The sequence below is a fragment of the Macaca nemestrina genome, chromosome 5 (assembly GCF_043159975.1).
Source record: "Macaca nemestrina isolate mMacNem1 chromosome 5, mMacNem.hap1, whole genome shotgun sequence".
Classification (NCBI taxonomy): domain Eukaryota; kingdom Metazoa; phylum Chordata; class Mammalia; order Primates; family Cercopithecidae; genus Macaca; species Macaca nemestrina.
In genome coordinates, this window is record NC_092129.1 from 70,705,245 (window position 1) to 70,726,570 (window position 21,326).

General features: G+C 41.2%; 1 protein-coding gene across 2 annotated transcripts in view; it reads left to right on the plus strand.

Annotated features, from left to right (window-relative positions):
- LOC105489040 (coiled-coil domain containing 170) overlaps window positions 1-21,326 on the plus strand; it is a 137,393-nt gene that overhangs the window by 83,173 nt on the left and 32,894 nt on the right. For both annotated transcript variants that reach the window (XM_011753619.2, XM_011753621.2), the window contains exons 5-6: window positions 5,452-5,769; window positions 18,375-18,575. In XM_011753619.2, coding sequence (XP_011751921.2) covers window positions 5,452-5,769; window positions 18,375-18,575 — 519 coding nt within the window. The remainder of the gene's footprint in view (window positions 1-5,451; window positions 5,770-18,374; window positions 18,576-21,326) is intronic.

Consider the following 21,326-nt stretch of genomic DNA (forward strand, 5'->3'; position numbering starts at 1 on the left):
TGAGCTGAAATCATGCCACTGCACTCCAGCCTAGATGACAGAGTGAGACTGTCTCAAAAAAAAAAAAAAAAAAAAAAGGAGTCTATGGTATTTAGATGTTGCATCAGTGTCAACTTGCTGTAGAAATTGCTAATCTCTTACCCTCAATTTCTGAAACGATCTTGTTGGGACTGGGAACAGCAGGTGCAGGAGTGGTATCAGATTGTAAATTTGAATAGTGCTGTCCAAGGAGGGTTTTATCTGTATTAAAGTTTGAATCCCAGAACTGAAGGCCAGACTTCAGGCTTGGTGTAATTCAAAGGAAATAGAGCAGGATATCACCCCTCTGATTCTGAATACTTTACTTTTGTGAATGCAGCCCAAGTTTGGGAGGGGGGAATGTGTGTGTGCATGTGCGTGTATATATTTGTGCTCATATCACTGTTGACTCAACACTTAAAATGGACTAAAATTCCCTGGTGTTTTCATAGTTGCCAGTATTCTATCACATCTTCCTTTCATTTCTGACCCCTGGCTACAGTTCCCTTCTCTAGAGGTGATGAGAATTGGTGGTTGCTTGTGCATGTTTCTAGAGATATTCTTTTCATAAAGGTACAAATGGTACTGTACTATGTACCATTGTTATTTGTATAGATGCACTATTAGACACCTCACTTTCTTCACTAACTGTATCTTGGAGAGTCGTTCATATTGGTATATAAAAAACTGCCCCATTTATTTTCAAGACTACATCATTTTCTATAGTACGGATGTCTCATATTTAAGAAGTTACATATCAACGGATATTCATGTAGTAGCTTGTCTTTTGCTATATTATAATGGGATAACTGCATATTCCTCATTTTCTATATTTAGTGACCTTTCTTATAGATACATTCTCAGGACTGGAATTGCAGGGCCGAAAGATACGTGCATATTAAATTTTGTTATGCATTTATGCCAACAATTTATACCAAAATTATACCTGTTCACACTTCCACAGCAATGTATAAGACTGCCTGTTTGGGGGAATTTCTGAGTTTTTTTGTTAATCATAACTGCAGTAGGTAGAATTAACCAACTGATTTTTTTATTTTATAAAATTGATCTAGGATTGAAGGAATTAAGCTCAAGCCAGAGGTTCTCCGTCCTGATGATAATCATTGTACTTTTGAGTGGCAATTTGATCTCATGTGTGTCTAAATCCATAAAATAGCAACAGAACAGGAATCAATTGTTTTTTAAAAAACACAAACCTTTGAATGGTTTCATTACTTGATGCAGACTCACATATTTAAATGGGAAGGTAAATTGAGTGCCATGATCATACTATTTATAAAAGTTTTTGTTAAAAGTAATTTTGAAAGGATCATTTTACATTTGTTGCACGAGTCAGACTGAACCTAAAGATTTAATTATAAAAAGTTTTTAAGTGGTCCCCATCACAGTCTATAGGGCCTGCTCTCTTGTGACCCCACAAGACTGTGGAGGTCAGTCTTGCTTTTGCTCACAGGAAGCCACTTGTTTCTTGTCCTGTATGTCAGTGTGGTCTGACAGCAATCCCCAGGTCCTGGCCAGTGGTACTGATGTCACATGATTTCATGCCGCTTGCTTCGGCGTATCCTTGAGGTAGCCATGGAACCAGACTCCACTCTGGTGGCGTTCTCCTGATAGCTGCACAAGTAATTGCATTTGCAGTCTGAGGACATTTATTTCCAGAAGATCAGCCCTGTGCCCCTGAATCCTGCAGCACTTAATCAGAGCACTAAAGGAGCGGCCATCCCCAAGGCCTTGTCACTCCGGCTCTCGAGTCCTGCATTTGATACAAGAAACAGCTCAGTGTTCACTGAGCTGAATGTGCCTGGAAAACAGAAACCCAACCTGCTTACAGGCAGCACTGTATTCTGTGAGCACAAACTTATTTTGGGATTTTCACTAGACATAAATGTTGATGCCTAGGTTTAAAAAGAAAAAGTTCTTTGGATTTGTTAAGAGAAGATTGTTTTGGCCCTTTTCTCGAAGTCGGTGGAACAATAATGATATTGGGGTAGAAAAATTCCTCATAGTTGCAATGTTTTAATTGTGTTTATTGGTCTTGTGGTGTTAGCTGCCAGTTGAGTCGTCGACTCCAAATTGACAGTAACTCCAAAGGTCACAAGCATCTGAGATATTTTTTGTGTATTTTGAGGGTCTTTAGTGAATATATAATATTCCATATGGTTTTGGAATTCTAAAGCAATTAGGATTAATTTCCATCCTGGCATCACTGAATTTAGGACCTCAGTTTTCTAACGACACAGCAGACTATGCAGTCGACCCTCTGCATCCACAAGTTCCACATCTGTGGATTCAACCAACTGTGGATAAAAAAATATTTGGAAAATAAAACAATACAAATAACAAAACAATAATAAAAATAATACAAATAAAAATAACACATAACAGTTATTTACCTAGCATTTACAGTGTATTTGGTATTACAAGTAATCTAGAGATGATTTAAAGTATACAGAAGAACGTGAGTAGCTTATATGAGAATATTATTCCATTTTATATGGGAGACTTGAGCATCCTCAGTTTTGATATCTTCCGGGGTCCTAGAACCAATTCCCCAAGGATACCAAGGATCGACCATAGTTTCCAAGTAAAATATGCACCCAATTTATTATCACCATTACTGATACTAGTTACTCTAATTGAGCAAGTGAGAAGCTATTGTATTATGATCTGAAGAGAAATCTGTAAACTGTTAAAATACTGAATTTGTGATAAAGTGTCCTTGACTCTACTTTAAGTACTGTCATTTAATTAGCAGCAACAGTGAGGCTTCTCTATAGAGATAACTAGTTTAGCAAAGGAAAGGGGAAACCAAGACCTTGAAAAGCAAAAGGCATTTTACAAAATAGATTCCATAATTAGTTGAGTTATTACATCTCTGAAAAGGGCAGGCTTCTCTAACTACATATCTACTCTGTGACTTTTCTTTCAAATTGATGCCTGAGGCTCCCTTGATTTTAAAAAAGTCACCATAATGAAAAAAAATAAGATGTTACGTTTCCTATAAAAAATAGGAACTAGTGTTTCAAGCTATCCTTTTGCCTGTTTCCAGCTGTTAATGGAGAGAAATTTCTTTTAAAGCCCAGTTCTAATGCAAAAGAGATGATTGCATTTTAACTGGCAGCCTGAAATGTTATCAGCTCATTTAGATGTAGTCTGTTATTTAAAGATACTGTGTTTCTTTTTAGTGCTTTTTACCTCTAACATACGATTTTTAATAATTTTTTTAAACCAGTTAACTAGGCAGCGATACTATAGCAATGCTAGTTAACACGCTGCTGAATATTTCTTAATGTGAATTCATGTATTTTGGAACTTGATGTTAACAAATAATTTTAAGAAATCAATTTAAAAGATGCTCACGCCTATAATCCCAGCACTTTGGGAGGCCGAGGCGGGCAGATCACCTGAGGTCGGGAGTTCAAGACCAGCCTGACCAACATGGAGAAGCCCCGTCTCTACTAAAAATACAAAATTAGCTGGGCATGGTGGCACATGCCTGTAATCCCAGCTACTTGGGAGGCTGAGGCAGGAAAATTGCTTGAACCCAGTAAGCGGAGGTTGTGGTGAGCCAAGATCACGCCATTGTACTCCAGACTGCGCAACAAGAGCGAAACTCCATCTTGGGAAAAAAAAAAAAAGGTGCTCCTTTGGTGCCTCTGTGGGCCATTCTAGATTATGATAAATAGAATTAAGTGCACAGGTAACCTTTATATCCTTCATTACTTTTCTGAAACTAATTTCACATGTTATGTTCTTTTGTTGTTGTTATTTTGAGACAAGGTCATGCTGTGTCACCAAGGCTGGAGCGCACTGATGCAATTACTGCTCATTGTAGCCTCGAATTCCCAGGCTCAAGCAATCCTCCTATCTCAGCCTCCCAAGGAGCTGGGACTATAGACACATGCTACCATGCATGGCTAATTATTTTATTTTATGTAAGATGGGGGTTTACCAAGTTGCCCAGGCTGGTCTCCAACTCCTGGGCTCAAGTGATCTTTTGTCTTGACCTCCCAAAGAGCTGGGATTACAGGTGTGAGCCACTGTGCCCAGCCCATATTATATTCTTTAAGATTATTCTTCTGAGTATGATACTTTCCCTCTACTTTTAATCCTCCCACCTACCAAATGGCTAGTTGTTTCTGTTTCCTTTCTTCAGGTTCTTTCTGCATTAATTTTGTCTTTATGAGACAAGGGGATATGCAGTGAATATTGGAAGTCAATGAATATTTTTATGCAATGATGTTTTTATGAGAATATTCCTCTATTATTTAAAATAGTATTAAAGGGGCATCTTTATTCAAATAATTGTTAGTGCCTAGCTAGGACTCTGAGAGCTTACTGTTTATTAAAAATCAATTTCCATATACACCAAGCTTGAGAAAGATAGTTCTATAAACATATTCTATATATGGACTGAATCTACTAATATGTTATCCAATGATTTGTTTTTATTAACTCTTTCCAGTGTTCCACACAGAAAAGGCTTATGTGTCAAAGTTTCCTTCCTTTTTCTAACCCAGATTTTATATATATATATATATATATATATATATATATTTTTTTTTTTTTTTTTTGAGACAGAGTCTTGCTCTGTCGCCCAGGCTGGGGTGCAGTGGCCGGATCTCAGCTCACTGCAAGCTTCGCCTCCCGGGTTTAGACCATTCTCCTGCCTCAGCCTCCCGAGTAGCTGGGACTACAGGCGCCTGCCACCTCGCCCGGCTAGTTTTTTGTATTTTTTAGTAGAGACGGGGTTTCACTGTGTTAGCCAGGATGGTCTCGATCTCCTGACCTCGTGATCCGCCCGTCTCGGCCTCCCAAAGTGCTGGGATTACAGGCTTGAGCCACCGCGCCCGGCCCAGATTTTATATTTTATATCCCTTCTCTGTTTTTCTTTTTTTTTCTTTTTTTGATGGAGTCTTGCTCTGTTGCCCAGGCTGGAGTACAGTGAAGTGATCTCGGTTCACTGCAACCTCCACCTCCTGGGTTCAAGCGATTCTCCTGCCTCAGGCTCCCGAGTAGCTGGGATTACAGGTGTGTGCCACCACGCCTGGCTAATTTTTTTATTTTTGTTTACTAGAGGTGGGATTTCACCATGTTGGCCAGGCTGGTCTCGAACTCCTGACCTCAGCGATCCACCCACCTCGGCCTCCAAAATGCTGGGATTACAGGTGTGAGTCACCGCGCTGGGCCCCCTTTTCTGTTTTTAAGACACCTAAATTTTCCTGACATACCACTGGGATTTAATAACTTTATGAGGAGACTATAGGGAACTTGGAGTTAAAAATGGAAGAAGTAATTAACCCAACCCCTTGTAGTCATTAGCAGGCAAAGTCAATGAATTTGCTATAGCAAATGCAGGTGTACCCTGTTGACTACTAATGTTATTGTCTTCACTTTCTGTAATCATTTTAGGACCTGCTCAGTGCTGTAGAAGCAAAAAAAGCTCTTGAAAGGGAAGTTAAGATCTTCCAAGAAAGGCTGCTTGCTGGCCAGCAGGTCTGGGATGCCTCAAAGCAGGAGCTGAGCCTCCTGAAGAAAAGCTCTTCTGAGTTGGAGAAGAGTCTGAAGGCAAGTCGGGATGCAGTTACAGCCTCACAAAGCCAGTACTCCTCATTTAGGGAGAAAATTGCAGCCCTCCTTAGGGGCAGATTGGGCACGACTGGGTCCACTGAGGACACCATTTTGGAGAAGATTCGAGAAATGGGCAGCCAGGAAGAAAGCAGGGACCAGGTGAGTGGGTCATGGCTATTTACAGACATCTTAAGAACAGTGAGCTCATTCATTTAGCATGCTCAGTGACTGTATTAGTCTATTCTCACACTGCTATAAGAAATACCTGAGCCTGGGTAACTTATAAAGAAAAAGAGGTTTAATGGATTCACAGTTCCGCATGGCTGGGGAGGCCTCACAATCGTGGCAGAAGGCAAAGGAGGAGCAAAGGCACATCTTACATGGTGGCAGGCGAGAGAGTGTGCAGGGGAACTGCCCTTTATAAAACTATCAGATCTCCTGAGAGTTATTCTCTATTACAAGAACAGCATGGGAAAAACTCACCCCCATAATTCAATTACCTCCCACCAGGTCCCTCCCACAACATGTGGGGATTATGGGAGCTACAATTCAAGATGAGATTTGGGTGGGGACACAGCCAAACCTTATCAGTGACTTATCTCAATTAGCTAAAAGCATCACTTAAGGCCAGGCATGGTGGCCTAGGCCTATAACCCCAGTTCATTTGGAGGTCAACGTAGTCACTTGAGGCCAGGAGTTTGAGACCAGCCTGAGCAACATAGTGAGACCCCTCTCTTTACTAAAAATAAAAATTAAGTCCCAGCTACTTGGGAGGCTGAAGTGGGAGAATTTCTTGAACCCACGAGTTTGAAGCTGCAGTGAGCTATGATTGTGTCTCTGCACTCCAGCCTGGGCTACAAAGCAAATCTTGTCTCTAAAAAAAAGTATCATTTAAATGTGGTTGTATTACTTTCCATTTCAATAGAAAGGCATGGGAGTCCCACAAGCCACATCTAACTATGATGCAGGTTCTGGAGTTGGACCTGCCTGGTGCTGAATCCCGTCTCTGCTGTGTATTCACTCACTGGCCATGTGAGCTTGGGCAGGTTCTCTGAGATACGGCCTCGGAGATTTTGTTTCCTTATCTGCAGAAAGGGGTTAGCACAGGTTCCATGACCTCTCATCTGAAATTCTTTGGGCCCAGTGTGTTTTTGAGCTCAGAATTTTTCAGAACTTAGAAAGGTAATGCAGAGGGCAGGCTTGCACGGCCCTCCACTGTGGTGTCTGGGACAGTTCCCTACCGTCAGTCACATTCACAGGTCTGCAGCAAAGCCCGCCAGCAACACTAAGTGGGATAAATGAAGACCATAAATAGCCTCTTGTCTTTTTGGGTCAGGATTTGCTGCCCAGCTGGGTCAGGTCAGGTCAAGCTTTGTCAGTAAATGACTTATGAAAAAACCTGGATCTTGGAATTACAGATAAAGGTTCCTAGACCTGTAACAGTATCTGGCTGATCAGGTTATTGTTTCATGTATGTATTGAATGAAAAAAATTGTTATAAAGATCTTAACTCATTGCCTGGCAAGTCACAACAATAAATATTAACTGTTGCTGCTGTTGCTCTCCTTCTTCCTCCTTCTCTCCTCTTTTCCATAATGTGTTGGTGCCTAGAACAGTTTTTTAGGGGCCCTATCTAACCCATGGAGAAAAATGGTTTAATTCACATATATGATTGAGGCTTGTTTAACTCTGTCATTTTGTTTCTACTATCAAGGATTCTCTTTTTCTATAAAGGTTTACCTAGCAGAGTCCACTTCAGCCCAGGCTTTGGTTAAATTATCATCAAACCCAAATTATAGAAGTCCTAGTTAATGAGGCTTTAAAGTCAATGATCTCCAAAGTCCTTGTATAATTCCATTATGAACTATTTCTTCTATTGCTGTTGTGCTTGCTTGAAAGGAGAAAATGCATTTTTCCATCTTTTAATGTTACTAAAAAACTCAGAAGAATCACTAACTCAAAGTTCAGGGTTGCATTTGTCAATTTCCTTTAGTGATAGTAAATTCCCTTTAAAAATTCCCCGAAATTCAAGCTTGCAGTGAGCCAAGATCATGCCACTGCACTCCAGCCTGGGCGACAGAGTGAGACTCCATCTCAAAAAAAATATATATATATATTCTCAGAAATTCGCGCATACTCTAGGAGCAACCTTAGTGGACCCTTTAGCCAAGCGCATTTTCTTTTCTTTTCTTTTCTTTTCCTTTCCTTTTCTTTCTTTCTTTTCTTTTTTTTTTTTTTTTTTTGAGATGGAGTTTCACTCTGTCACCCAGTCCAGAGTGCAGTGGTGCAAACTCAATTCACTGCAACCTCCGCCTCCCAGGTTCAAGTGATTCTCCTGCCTCAGCCTCCTGAGTAGCTGGGACTACAGGCATGTGCCAACACACCCAGCTAATTTTTGTATTTTTAGTAGAGATGGCATTTTACTATGTTGGCCAGGACGGTCTCGATCTCTTGACCTTGTGGTCCACCCACCTCGGCCTCCCAAAGTCCTGGGATTACAGGTGTGAGCCACTGTGCCCGGCTGCCAAGTGCATTTTCTATCTCTTTGTGGAGATAAAATGTCGAGTGCTCCTTGGCTGTCCTCCACGCTAATGTGTAGAGGCCTCCGCGAGTAACTTAGTTTTTCTTGTGACTCAGTTTACATGGAGATACTTGATTGGGAAAGAAAATCATTTATAGGTTTGGAAATAAGCTTCATTAAGTCATTTCTCTTAAATGGTAGTAGATATACAGACGATTTCCAGCTCATGAATATGCAATTAAAAAGATTTTCAGCTTGACAATGGTGTGACAGTGATACACACTCAGTGGAGACCATACTTTGAGTGTGCATGCAGCCATCCTGTTTTTCACTTTCAGTGTTCAACAGATTACGTGAGACTTTCAATACTTCATTATAGAATAGGCTTTCTGTTAGATGATTTTGCCCAAATACAGGCTAATGTAAGTGTTCTGAGCACTTTTAACGTAGGGAAGGTGAAGCTGTGATGTTCGATAGGTTAGGTGTATTAAATGCATTTCCGACTAAAGAAACTTTCAACTTACGACGTCTTTATCGGGACACAACCTCACCATTAGTCGAGGAGCATCTGTACTTCAATAGCTAATTTTTTTTTTTTTTTTGCCATTTCATTTTATTGCTTTCCACTTCTATATTTCCAAGTATTTTCCTAAAACTGCTTTAATCCCTGCATGTGAAACAAGGCACACAATTATCAGCATGATGTATATGTTTATTTTCTAAAGCCAAATGATGTAAATTGGTTAAGCTGGGTGTGCTTTCTCCCACTCCCCATAAAAATTAGAATGATTCAGAGTCTTTTTAGTGCCTTTGTCTGCCATTCCTACCCTGTAATTTTTTTCAATAGCTGCTCTCCCTATTTAAAAGCCTGAAATCAAGCATATAGCTGGTGTCTTGTGTGACTCATCTTCAAGTAAAATCAGGAGAAAATGGATTTCATATATTGTCTTAGAAATGTTTCTAAAGAATGGGAGCTTTACGAATTGATGAAGCTGTTTGTTGAGGAGGCTGCATGTCCCTGCCAGCTGCCATGGCTACGCAAACAAGTCAGTGGCTGAGTAATACTGATGTGAAGGCTCAACGGCGGGTTCAGGCTCAGCTTGGCAGATTCTCCGCTTCAGGCCGGCTCCTGCTTCCCGAACGTTGCTTGCCTTTTACTCCTGTGCTACCCATTTTTCCCCTCCTGTGTTTGCAGTTCTCAGTAGAATTCAGGACACCACCCACACTTTTACAGCACGTCATTTCTACTTGTTCCTTGCATTTCTGCTGCTGGCAAGATTTAATCTTCTTTTTAGAAGCTTTACTGTATCTTAGAGCAAGGTTTTTTGTCCTCAGAACTATTGGCATTTTGGACTGGATAATTTTTTTTGCTGTGGGGACCTGTCCTGTGCATTGCAGGATTTTCAGTGGCGTCCTTGGCCTCTACCCGCTAGTAGCACTCCCCTTCCCAGTTTGTGACAACCACAGATGTCTTTAGACACAGCCTAATGTCCCCCGGGGGTCAAAATTGCCCCCAGTTGAAAACCACTGTCTTAGAGGAATGTTCTACTGTCAGGTTCCCACGAATTCTAAATGAGTATTTAGATGTTATTTAGCCTTGGAATTTCAGGACACCATAGCAGTTGTTTATGAAATAATGACTTCTTGCACAATGATAGAAAGTTATGACATTTTCAGATTTTACTTTAGAATTTTGAGGCAATTTTGTTTTCATCCTCCTCCTCCTCCTCCTCCTTCTTTTTTTATTTCTTTCAGGTGTTTCCTAACTGTGTAATCATCTGAATGATAATCGATTATGCATAGAAAGGACATGACCGTGCCAATTTCTACATTTTTTTCCAAATTAAAGACAAATTAATACAAGCTCACAAACCTCTGTCTGGACATTTTTCCTGTTCTGCTTTAAGTACACCTAAGGCTTTATTTCCTCCCTTGAGATTTTTGCTGGTCCAGTCCAAGGGCTCTGTGGGAGCTGTGGGGACTCCACCTGATGCTATAAAGCAAGGGTCTCCAACCCTCGGACTGTGCACCTGCAGCAGTGCATGGCCTAGTAGGAACTGGGCTGCACAGGAGGAGGTGAGCTGTGGGCGAGCGAGCATTACCGCCTGAGTTATCCTTGTGTCAGATCAGCAGTGGCATTAGATTCTCATAGGAACATGAACCCTGTTGTGAACTGGGCATGCTAGGGATCTAGGTTGCATGCACCTTATGAGAATCTAATGCCTGATGATCCGAGGTGGAGCAGTTTCATTCTGACACAAAAATTGTCTTCCACGAAACCAGTCTCTGGTGCCAAAAAGTCTGGTGACCTCTGCTATAAAGGACCAGAGATATGCTCCACAGCCCCCTCCTCCCTATTCTGATCTCAGAGCCCGATTATCATTCTCCTGCTCTGTTCTTAACCCTGCCACCTACTAAAGTGAACATCTCCCCAGAAGCACCAGCACACTTCCATTTGGGACATTTCATTGTCCAAAATTATGCTGCATGGTCACTCCAGGCTACAGGAGCATCTGAGAGAGTGAACAGATGGAAGTTTCAGCTTTTCCGGCCTCTCTAGTTATATGAGTTTCCTGGGGCTGCCATGACAAAGTACCACAACTGGGTGGCTTAAACAATAGAAAGTTCTTGCCTTACAGTTCTGGAGATGAGAAGTCTGGGATCAAGGTGTCCATAGGGTTGGTTCCTTCTGAGGGCTGTGAGGGAGAATCTGTCCCATGTCTCACTCCTAGCTTCTGCTGGCCTCAGGCATTGCATTCTTTGTTGTAGGGATAGTGTTCTTCCTGTGTCTTCACATTGCCTTCCTCTATGCATGTCAGTCTTTGTGTCCAAATTTCCCCTCTTATAAGGATCCCAGTCATCTTGGATTAGGGTCCACCTTAAGGACCTGGTTTTAACTTCATCACCACTGTAAAGACCCGATTTCCAAAGAAGGTCACATCGTGAGGTACTGGGGGGCTTCAACATATTTTTTTTGCGGGGACCTAATTTAACTCAAAAGTTGAGATGAACAGAGGAGGAGGGGTAGGGTTAGCCAGTCACAGTGCTGGCCACACATGCCGACAGGAGGGAAGGAGGATTTGGTCGATACTTTCTAGTACCTGATAACTTACATATTCCCCAAGTGAAATTTATAGCTTGAATAATTGGAAAAGAGTTTATGTCTAAAAGGCACTGGACTTTAAGTGACCAAAGTGGCTCTTTCTTCAGTGTAGAACTTTCTGGCTTCTATTTGGTTTAATTTTGGAACAAAAATGTCTCTCTGGTGAAATCAACACATAGTTGTCCCTGGGGAGTGAATTAACTCTTTTAGAGCATTATGGCTTTACTTTTAAAAACCATGCAGCTTATTCTTTAACTATGTTGTGCTTTAGTGCCTTTTTTGTTTAAAGGTATGTATTCTTCACCCCTCACCCCCCGACTGGCCAACTCTAGTGTTGAAATATCTGGTGCATTTTGTCCCATAGAATATCAGGTATATGTTAAGGAATGACCCTAAGAAAAAGAAAAGAAGAGAAAGAAAGGCTTATTTATTGTTTAGACTTTTTGGTGTGAAAAACAGCACAAGTTTACCGTTTTGGTGTGGCACATATGTTCACTCAGGCACTGGCATTTGATGTTCCCAAGAATGAGTCAGATTGGAATGTTAATTTATTTGAATTAATTTATCTAAATTTAGTTAGAAAAAAGCTTGGTGGTGTCGTATGCACTGACACCTAAATAAGCTTCTGAAGCTAAGTTCTGTGATCTGATAGAGTGCAGGAGGGCTCTCAGCTGCTTTCTTCTCTCTGGACACCAGAATCTTGGCATGGCAGGTATCCCCTGCAAATTTCAGCAATCTATGTATTAGCAGTTTTAAAGTCGCACTTTGCTGAGTCTCAAGGCTCTGGAGAGCACCCTTGGGTCCAGATGGGGTGAAGATGCAAGAGGACCTTCTTGCCTTTGATTCGAACACATTTGTCCCTTATTTGTTCTTCCCAGAAAGACTTCTAGTTGAGAGAAAGACGATGCTGAAAATAGTTTGAGAAACATGACATAGGACAATTCCTAGAGGGTTCTTTAGCGCCTGATGGCAACAGCATAGGATTGATGGAACCCGTACACTGGAGCAGTAACCCTGATGATGGAAATGGACACGATGCGTTGAACTTCAATACGGTGCAAAATGCTGTGCGGGTCAAATGATCTAAATCAGCTCATTGAGTCATCATAGCAAAGTCTACAAATTTCAGAGAGATTAGTTACTCGCTTCAGTTAACCTGCTGGTAAGTGGTACAGGGGAACTTGAAACCAGGGCTATCTGACTCCAAAACCCCCGTCCTGCACTCTGGTCTATGTCAGATGCTCACATCTTCCTTCAGGGTCAGTGTCACTCCCTTAGTCTAACTTACTGCAGTTACTCAGGGTGTCAGCTTCAGAATGGAGACCACACTGAGTGATTTCTATAGAAGGCTTGCTTTCTTCCAGTAAAGTCGGTGGTGTGCTGACTACGGCTAAGTGATCACACAGTTCTCCCTCTCTCTGCTTAAGGTTCATTGAATCAGTTTTCTCTTTGATTTCGTTCTCTCCACTATGTCATTTGTGGTATAGGAGATGTTGAAGGGTCTTCACGTAGAAATACTCACTTTCTGTTTGCAGTCCAATGTGAAACCACATCTCCTGATGTGCTATACTTCTAATAATGCGAATCAGTCCCTTGGGAGGCAGCATCTTGTGGACATTTTTCTATAGATTACATTGTTTGTCGTACCAAGATAAACACTGTTTCTCTTGCATTAAGATCAGATTTATCTGCTATATTAGTAAGATATACTTACTAATGTAATTATGAATGTATCAGTAGATATTTTTATTATTGGTAAGCAGGAAAGGTAGGAAATATGAAATGAAATGAGGTTTCTCAGAGCTTCATGTTCTGGGATGACACTATAAATTTCCTTGGTAAATATAATTCCTTAGATGTGGCTCTGAAGAGCTTACCATCAAATATCTCATTTCAAGCACACACACAGAAGTGTAGAATTAATCGAATTATAGGTCTGGAAGCTTGAGAGCCATGGAAGCACAGGATTGAAGAGTTTACAGCTCAGGTAGTCTAACCTTCCTCATGTAGCTCTTCAATCTGTGTGGCAACATTCTTAATTGATATAAGCATACCTCAGAGACCACTGCAACAAAGCAAATGTCACAATAAAATGAGTCACACAATTTTTTTTGGTTTCTCAGTGCATATAAAAGTTATGTTTATACTATGCATAGACTATTAAGTATGTCTATTAAGTATGTAGTCTATTAAGTATGCAATAACCCTATATCTAAAAAACAACATGGATACCTTAATTAAAAATACTTTATTGCTAAGAAGTGCTAACAATCATCTCAGCCTTCCGCAAGTCATAATCATTTTGCTGGTGGAGGGTTTTGCTGCAATGTTGATGGTTACTGCTGATCACAATCCTGAAGGTTGGGGTGGCTGTGGCAATTTCTTAAAATAAGACAACAATGTGGTTGAAAACATCAATTGACTCTTTTTTTTCTCAAAAGATTTCTCTGTAGCACGTGAGCTATTTTTGATGACATTTTACTAACAGCAGAACTTCTTTCTAAATTGGGGTCAATCCTCTCAAATCATGCTTCTGCTTTGGCATCTAAGTTTATGTAATATTCTAAATGCTTCTTGTCATTTCAACAATGTTCACAGCATCTTCACTAGGAGTAAATTCCATCTCAATCATCATTTTCTTTGCCTCATTCACGAGAAGCAACTCTTCATTCAAATTTGATCATGAGATTACAGCAATTCAGCACATCTTTAGGCTCCACTTCTAATCTTAGTTCTCTTGCTATTTCCACAACATCTGCAGTTACTTCCTTCACTGAAGTCCTGAACCCCTCAGAGTCATCTCATAGATGACTCCTATGATGCTGATATTTTGACCTCTTCTCATGACTTATGAATGTCCTTAATGGTATCAAGAGCAGTAAATCCTTTCCAGAAGGTTTTGAATTTACTTTGCCCAGATCCATCAGAGGAATCGCTCTCTGTGGCAGCTATAGCCTTATGAAGTATATTTCTTAGATAATAAGACTTTAGAGTCAATATTACTCCTTGATCCATGGGCTGCAGAAAGAATACTGTGTTAGTAGGTGTGAAGACAATGTTCATCTCCTTGTACATCTCCGTCAGAGTTCTTGGGTGACCAGGTACATTGTCAACGAGCAGTAATATTTTGAAAGGAATCTTTTATTGAGCCATAGGTCTCAACTGTGGGCTTGAAATATTCAGTAAAACATGATGTGAACAGATATGCTCTCATCTAGTTTGCTGTTCCATTTCTAGAGCACAGTCAGAATAGATTTAGCATATTTCTTAAGAGGCCTAGGATCTTCAGAATGCTAAATGAGCACTGGCCTCAACTTCAAGTCACCAGCTGCATTAGCCTCTAACGAGAGAGTCAGCCTATTCTTTGAAGCTTTGAAGGCAGGCATTGACTTCTCCTCTTTAGCTATGAAAGTCCTAGATGGCATCCTCTTCCCATAGAAGGCTATTTTGCCTACATTGAAAGTCTGTTGTTTGGTGTCATCACCTTCATCAATGATCTGAGCTAGATCTTGTGGATAACTTGCCTCAGCTTCTGCATCAGCTCTTACTGCTTTGTCTTGTACTTTTATGTTATGGAGATGGCTTCTTTCCTTAAATCTCATGAATCAATCTCTGCTAGTTTCAAACTTTTCTTCTGCAGCCTCCTTACCTCTCTTAGGCTTCATAGATTTAAGGAGAGTTAGGGCCTTGCTCTGGATTAGGCTTTGGCTTAAGGGAATGTTATGGCTGGTTTGATGTCTATTCAGACCACTCAAACTTTCTCCATATCAGCAATAAGGCTGTTTTTTGTTATCATCTGTATGTGTCTTAGTCCATTTGTATTGCCATACAAGAATACCTGAGGCTGAATAATTTATAAAGAAAAGAGGTTTATTTGGCTCACGGTTCCGCAGGCTATACAAGAAGCACAGTGCCATCTACTTCTGACAATGAACCTCAAGAAACTTTCACTCATGGCAGAAGATGAAGGGGAGCAGGCATCACATGGCCAGAGAGAAAGAAAGGGAGAGAGAGTAGGAGGTGCCAAGCTCTTTTCAACAACTAGATCTCATGGGAACTAAGAGTGAGCAGTCACTCAATTCTGTGAGAATGACACCAAGTTGTTCATGAAGGATCTGCTCCCATGAACCAAACATCTCCCAGTAGGCCTACCTCCAACTGTGAGGATCAAATTTTAACATGCGATTTAGAGGGGACAAATATCCACACTATATCAGTGTGTTTTCTGGAGTAGCACCTTTTTTTTTTTTTGAGATGGGGTCTTGCTTTGTCACCCAGGCTGGAGTGCAATGGCATGATCTTGGCTCACTGCAACCTCTGCCTCTCGGGTTCAAGTGATTCTCCTGTCTCAGCTTCCTAAGTAGCTGGGACTACAGGCGCCTGCCACCATGCCCGGCTAATTTTTGTATTTTAGTAGAGATGGGGTTTCGCCATATTGGTCAGCCTGGTCTTGAACTCCTGATCTAAGGTGATCCACCCACCTCAGCCTCCCAAAGTGCTGGGATTACATGCGTGAGCACCATGCCTGTCCTGGAGTAGCACTTTTAATTTCCTTCAAGAATGCTTCCTTTCTATTCCCAACTTGGCTAATTGTTTGGAGTAAGAGGCCCAATTTTTGGCCTATCTCAGATTTCAACATGCCTTTCTTACTAAGCTTAGTCATTTCTAGCTTTTGAGTTAAAATGAGAGAAGTGAGACTCTTCCTTTTTTTTTTTTTTTTTTTTTTTTTGAGACAGAGTCTCATTCTGTCACCCAGGCTGGAGTGCAGTGGCACGATCTTGTCTCACTGCAACCTCTACCTCCCAGGTTCAAGTGGTTCTCCTGCCTCAGCCTTCTGAGTAGCTGGGACTACAGGCATGCACCACCACATCCAGCTAATTTTTGTATTTTTAGTAGAGATGGGGTTTCGCCATGTTGTCCAGGCTGGTCTTGAACTCCTGACCTCAGGTGATCCACCCACTTTGGCCTCCCAAGGTGCTGGGATTACAGGCATCAGCCACTATGCCCAGCCTGACTCTTCCTTTCATTTGAAAACTTAGAGGCCATTGTAAGGTTATTAACTGCCTTAATGTGAATATTGTTGTGTCTCAGGAAATAGGGAGGCCCAAGGAGAGGAAGAGACATGTGGGGTCAGCCAGTTAGTGGAAAAGTCAGAAAGTACACATTTATCATTTAAGTTCACTGACTTATATGGGAGTGGTTTGTGGCACCCCAAACACTGCAATAGTAACATCAAAGATCTCTGATCACAGATCACCGTAACAGATATCATAGTAATGACAAACGTTTGAAATATTGCTAGTATTGCCCAAATGTGACACAGGGACACAAAGTGAGCATGTGCTATCCGAAAAATGATGCTGATAGACTTGCTCAATGCAGGGTTGCCGCAAACCTTCAATTTGTAAAAAACTAAATATCTGTGAAGAGCAATAAAGTGCAATAAAGTGAGATGTGCCCGTAGTTAGCCAATTTCTGGCCATCTTCGGTGACTGGGAATCCACTCCCTACTAGACAGCGTCTTTAGACAGCTGTAATCATTATAAAGTTTTCCCTTTCTTCCGTATTTTGATTATTTATTATTTTTAATTTTTTTGCTCAGACCTCACAGGGAAGAGTTTTTCCCTTCCTATAAAGGAATGCTTAAGTGAATGATGACTCATTCTCATGATGAGTTCTTAATGCAGCCATTAAAATATTAAGAATTTCAAATGGCATGAGAATAATTAGGTAAAAACAAAGACACAAAATTGCATGTATAATATTTCGACTATATTTTAATGATACACAAAAACAAATTATATAAAAATATTAATACTTTTTGCCTCTGGGTGGTGGGATCACAGGGAATTATTTTTTGCTTGTTTATACTTTTTGTGGTTAAAGGAAATTTTACAGGGATATCTTATTTTATAATTATAGGAACTGGGGAAAACATTTTCCTTTCATAAATGTGGAATTTCTTCTCTGATTTATACCTATTGGTTCTCAATGTAGGCTCCGAGGGTAACTCAGAACAAATCCTTTTGTTCTCCCGTACAACAGCCTTTCAAAAAGTTTGAAGGCAGATTATGTGGTTAAGCATGGCTATTTACAGATAGGCAAACAGAAATTGTTTTCTTTTTAAAAATTGAGACAGTAAAAATCTGAAACAGTCAGGATGTTTCCATTTCTGTGAGAGTGGTACTGTACTGTTATGTAAATACTATGCTTTTCCTCTTCTCTTCCAAAATAAACCATCAAAAGAAAACAAATGTATCACCCTAGACTCGGTGGTTTTATTGAATCCAACATTTTATGAAACTGGATTGAGTAAAATCAGTTGGAGTTTTCTGAGAGTGTCCCTGAGGTCCTTGGTAAACTTGCACTCTTGGTTTGAAGGAATGATCAGGACAAAAAGAGGAACTCCTCGGAAGGATGGGAGCATTGGGCAAATCAGGTGGGTTGTGGAGAGGCTGGAGGGACTTTAACATGGGACAGTACTCAGATCCCCCTGCCCTCTTGTACATTGACCCTGACCCTATTTAGAGTCACCATATTAAAGAGATTTTGACCTCTCCAATGCAAAAATGGTATTACTCTATGACTATGTAGTGTAGAGTCAGTATCCCTGGAGTTTAGGGCATGGGTAACCAATCTTCAATAGAAAGTTGAAAAAAGTTTGAAAAAGCATATGTCTGTACATGAATTCCCTGTAATGCCTCAACGTTACCTACCAAGATTAATTTGCTGTCTAATCTTAAGTCAACTCAAAATGGTGAAAGCATTTTTCTGGGGAATGACTCTTCGTAGATTTTTACAGTACTTTTTGTCTTAATTCTTTTTCCTACTAAACTTTGAAACTCTTAGCAATAGTTTTGGGGTAAGTAAATGTTATCCATAAATTTTTGTCGATTAACCTGTTAAAAGAATTATATAAAAATTAAAAATACCAATCAAAAAATTTTATTCAATAATGAATGTAGATTATTTCAAACAGAGGGAAATACAGCTATCAATTACATATTTTACATGGGATTTTTACAAATAATCTGGAAGTTGGTATCATAAACAGTTATGCTGCTTAGGCAGAGCAGTAGATGTGAACACTTCCTTGCATCTAAAACAAGGCTTATTCTTGATCTGTTTCTTTGTTTCCAGACGGTCTCCCAGCTTGAAGCCCAAATATCTGAGCTTGTTGAACAGTTGGGAAAGGAGTCTGAGTTTCACCAGAAAGCTCTCCAGAGGGCCCAGAAAGCAGAGAATATGTTGGAGACTCTTCAGGGTCAGCTGACACACCTGGAGGCAGAGCTGGTTTCTGGAGATGTTTTGCGAGACAACTTGAATTTTGAGAAACAAAAAGTAATATCCTGAGGGCATATCCATGAGTAGAAGCATCTGTTGTAGTATAAAATTTTATCTGAAAATATTCTGAATTTTACAGTATTTAGTTTGGTTAAGTCCTGGACTTAATTAGTTAAGTCGATTTCAAGGAACAATGGGTTTGGAACTTCCTTGATTCAAATGAATTTAATTAAACTCAACAAATATTTGTTGAATGCCTATCATATATGAGGTCCTAAAGGTTTGGCAAGCTAAAATATGAATAATACACAGTTTCTGATCTTAAAGGGCTCATAATTCGATAGGGGAGACAGACACTCAGGTAAGTTGCTGTACTATAAGTTTATATGTGTTGTATGTATTGAATCAGAAAGTTCTGTAGGAACTTCTAGATAAAGGGAAGATTTTATAGGAGAGGCGATAATTAAGTTCATTTTTCAAAGGTAAGTCGGATTATAGTGGAGAGAGAAGACAGATACTGTAGGGGAAACAGTTTGAACAAAGGCATGAAATCTGGCAAGTGCATAGTGTATTCAGAGAATGCAAACTGGTGAATCCTATATGGCTGGAACATGTTATTCTTGGTGGATCTGTGGCAAGAGAGAAGACTGGAATGGCTTAGACTAAGAAGATGGAGTGTTCTTTAATCTGTAGAATAAGAAGTGTGGTAAGTGTGAGCATTGCAGTATTTTATTTTATTTTTATTATTTTTATGTTTTTGAGACGGAGTCTGGCTTTGCTGCCCAGCTGGAGTGCAGTGGCGGATCTCCGGCTCACTGCAAGCTCCGCCTCCCGGGTTCACGCCATTCTCCTGCCTCAGCCTCCCGAGTAGCTGGGACTACAGGCGCCCACCACCACTCCCGGCTAATTTTTTGTATTTTTAGTAGAGATGCGGTTTCACCGTGTTAGCCAGGATGGTCTCGATCTCCTGACCTCATGATCCGCCTGCCTCGGCCTCCCAAAGTGCTGGGATTACAGGCTTGAGCCACCACGCCCGGCCACATGGCAGTATTTTAGAAAGATAGCGAGATGTCCCTGTGGAGCTGAGATTGGGGCATGGAGAGTCTCGGAAACAATGGCGCTGATAACCCAGTGGGAGAGGAGAGTTAAATGGGAAGAGAAGGGGCCCACACTGAGGATTTGAGTGTGGGGACATTGTCAGTGGTCTTTGACGGGCAGTTTTGGTAGAGTGGTGGAGAGCAGAAGCCAGTTTGCTTTGCGCTGAGGGGAGACTTGAGAGGAAGGGGAGCGACCTCCAGTAGACCAGTGTGAAGTCTGGTGACCAAAGAGAAGACAGGCATGAGGCAGTGGCTGTGAAAACCAAGATCAAAGAAAGGTTTTGCTGGACAGGATGGGGAGGAAAGTGTGGACTGAAAGAGTCCGTAGGAGGGAGTGTGGGAGGGGAAAGGGAGGCACAGGGGCTCAAGAGCCTCGATGCAGAATTTGGCATGAAAAATACTCTTAAGTTGAAACGTCTACACTCAACGTATTCCTTTTCATTCTTCTGTACTTAAAACATTGAGGAATCGTCATGCCTGCACTGAGGTTGGATATGCAAAGATGTGCCAAAGGTGTCTGTGGAAAATCAAGTCCAGCGGATGAGACAGGGAGATCGGGGCGTAATAGTACAATAGCGCAATTAGTGCACAGTAGTGCAATTAGTGCCACGATGGAGACAGGTATAAAATTTGACAGAAACCTGGAAAAAGGAGCAATGAGTTTTTTTCTGTGCGGTAAGTGAGCCATCTTCACAGAAGAGGGAAGCATTAAAGAATGAGTAGGGGCCGGGCGTGGTGGCTCAAGCCTGTAATCCCAGCACTTTGGGAGGCCGAGACGGGCGGATCACGAGGTCAGGAGATCGAGACCATCCTGGGTAACACAGTGAAACCCCGTCTCTACTAAAAATACAAAAACTTAGCCGGGCGAGGTGGCAGGCGCCTGTAGTCCCAGCTACTCGGGAGGCTGAGGCAGGAGAATGGCGTGAACCCGGGAGGCGGAGCTTGCAGTGAGCTGAGATCCGGCCACTGCACTCCAGCCTGGGTGACAGAGCGAGACTCCGTCTCAAAAAAAAAAAAAAAAAAAAAAAAGAATGAGTAGGAATTTGTCAGGCAGAAGAGGAGGGAAGGAATTTGAGGCAGAAAAAATAGCAGGAACAAAGAAGAAATGGAGGTGTGAGAAGATGGCTCGGGAAATGAATGAGGTGCAGGGAGCATGGGACATGATACTGGGTGAAACCAAAGGCGTGAGACGGCACTGGAGGCAGGTGTAGGAAATTGAAATAGATCAGTCTAATGGCTCAGGCTTCATTGCATAGGTAATGGGAAGCCAGAGAAGGTTTTTGAGTAAGAGAAAGATTTCCCTCAAGTCAGACTGGCTTAGAGGGTAGCAGCGGTGTCCAACCTTTTGGCTACCCTGGGCCACACTGGAAGAAGAAGAATTGTCTTGGGCCACACATAAAATACACTAACAGTAGTGATAGCCTATAAGCTAAAACAAACAAACAACAACAACACACACACACACAAACAAAAAACAACCATGCATAATTTTTGAGATATCTGCCACCACAGATAAACAAAAAAGTCCTTGCATTCAAAGGGCTGGACACAGCTGAAGGAAGGTAGGGAGCCCTGTCGGTGGCTCCCCGACTGGTCCAGTTTAGAAGATAGTCCAGTTCAGACTAGTCCAGTTCAGAAGATAATAAAGATATGAACCATGTAGTGGTTTTGTGAATGGAAATAGGGGCTAGATTTGAGAAGTCTGGGAGAG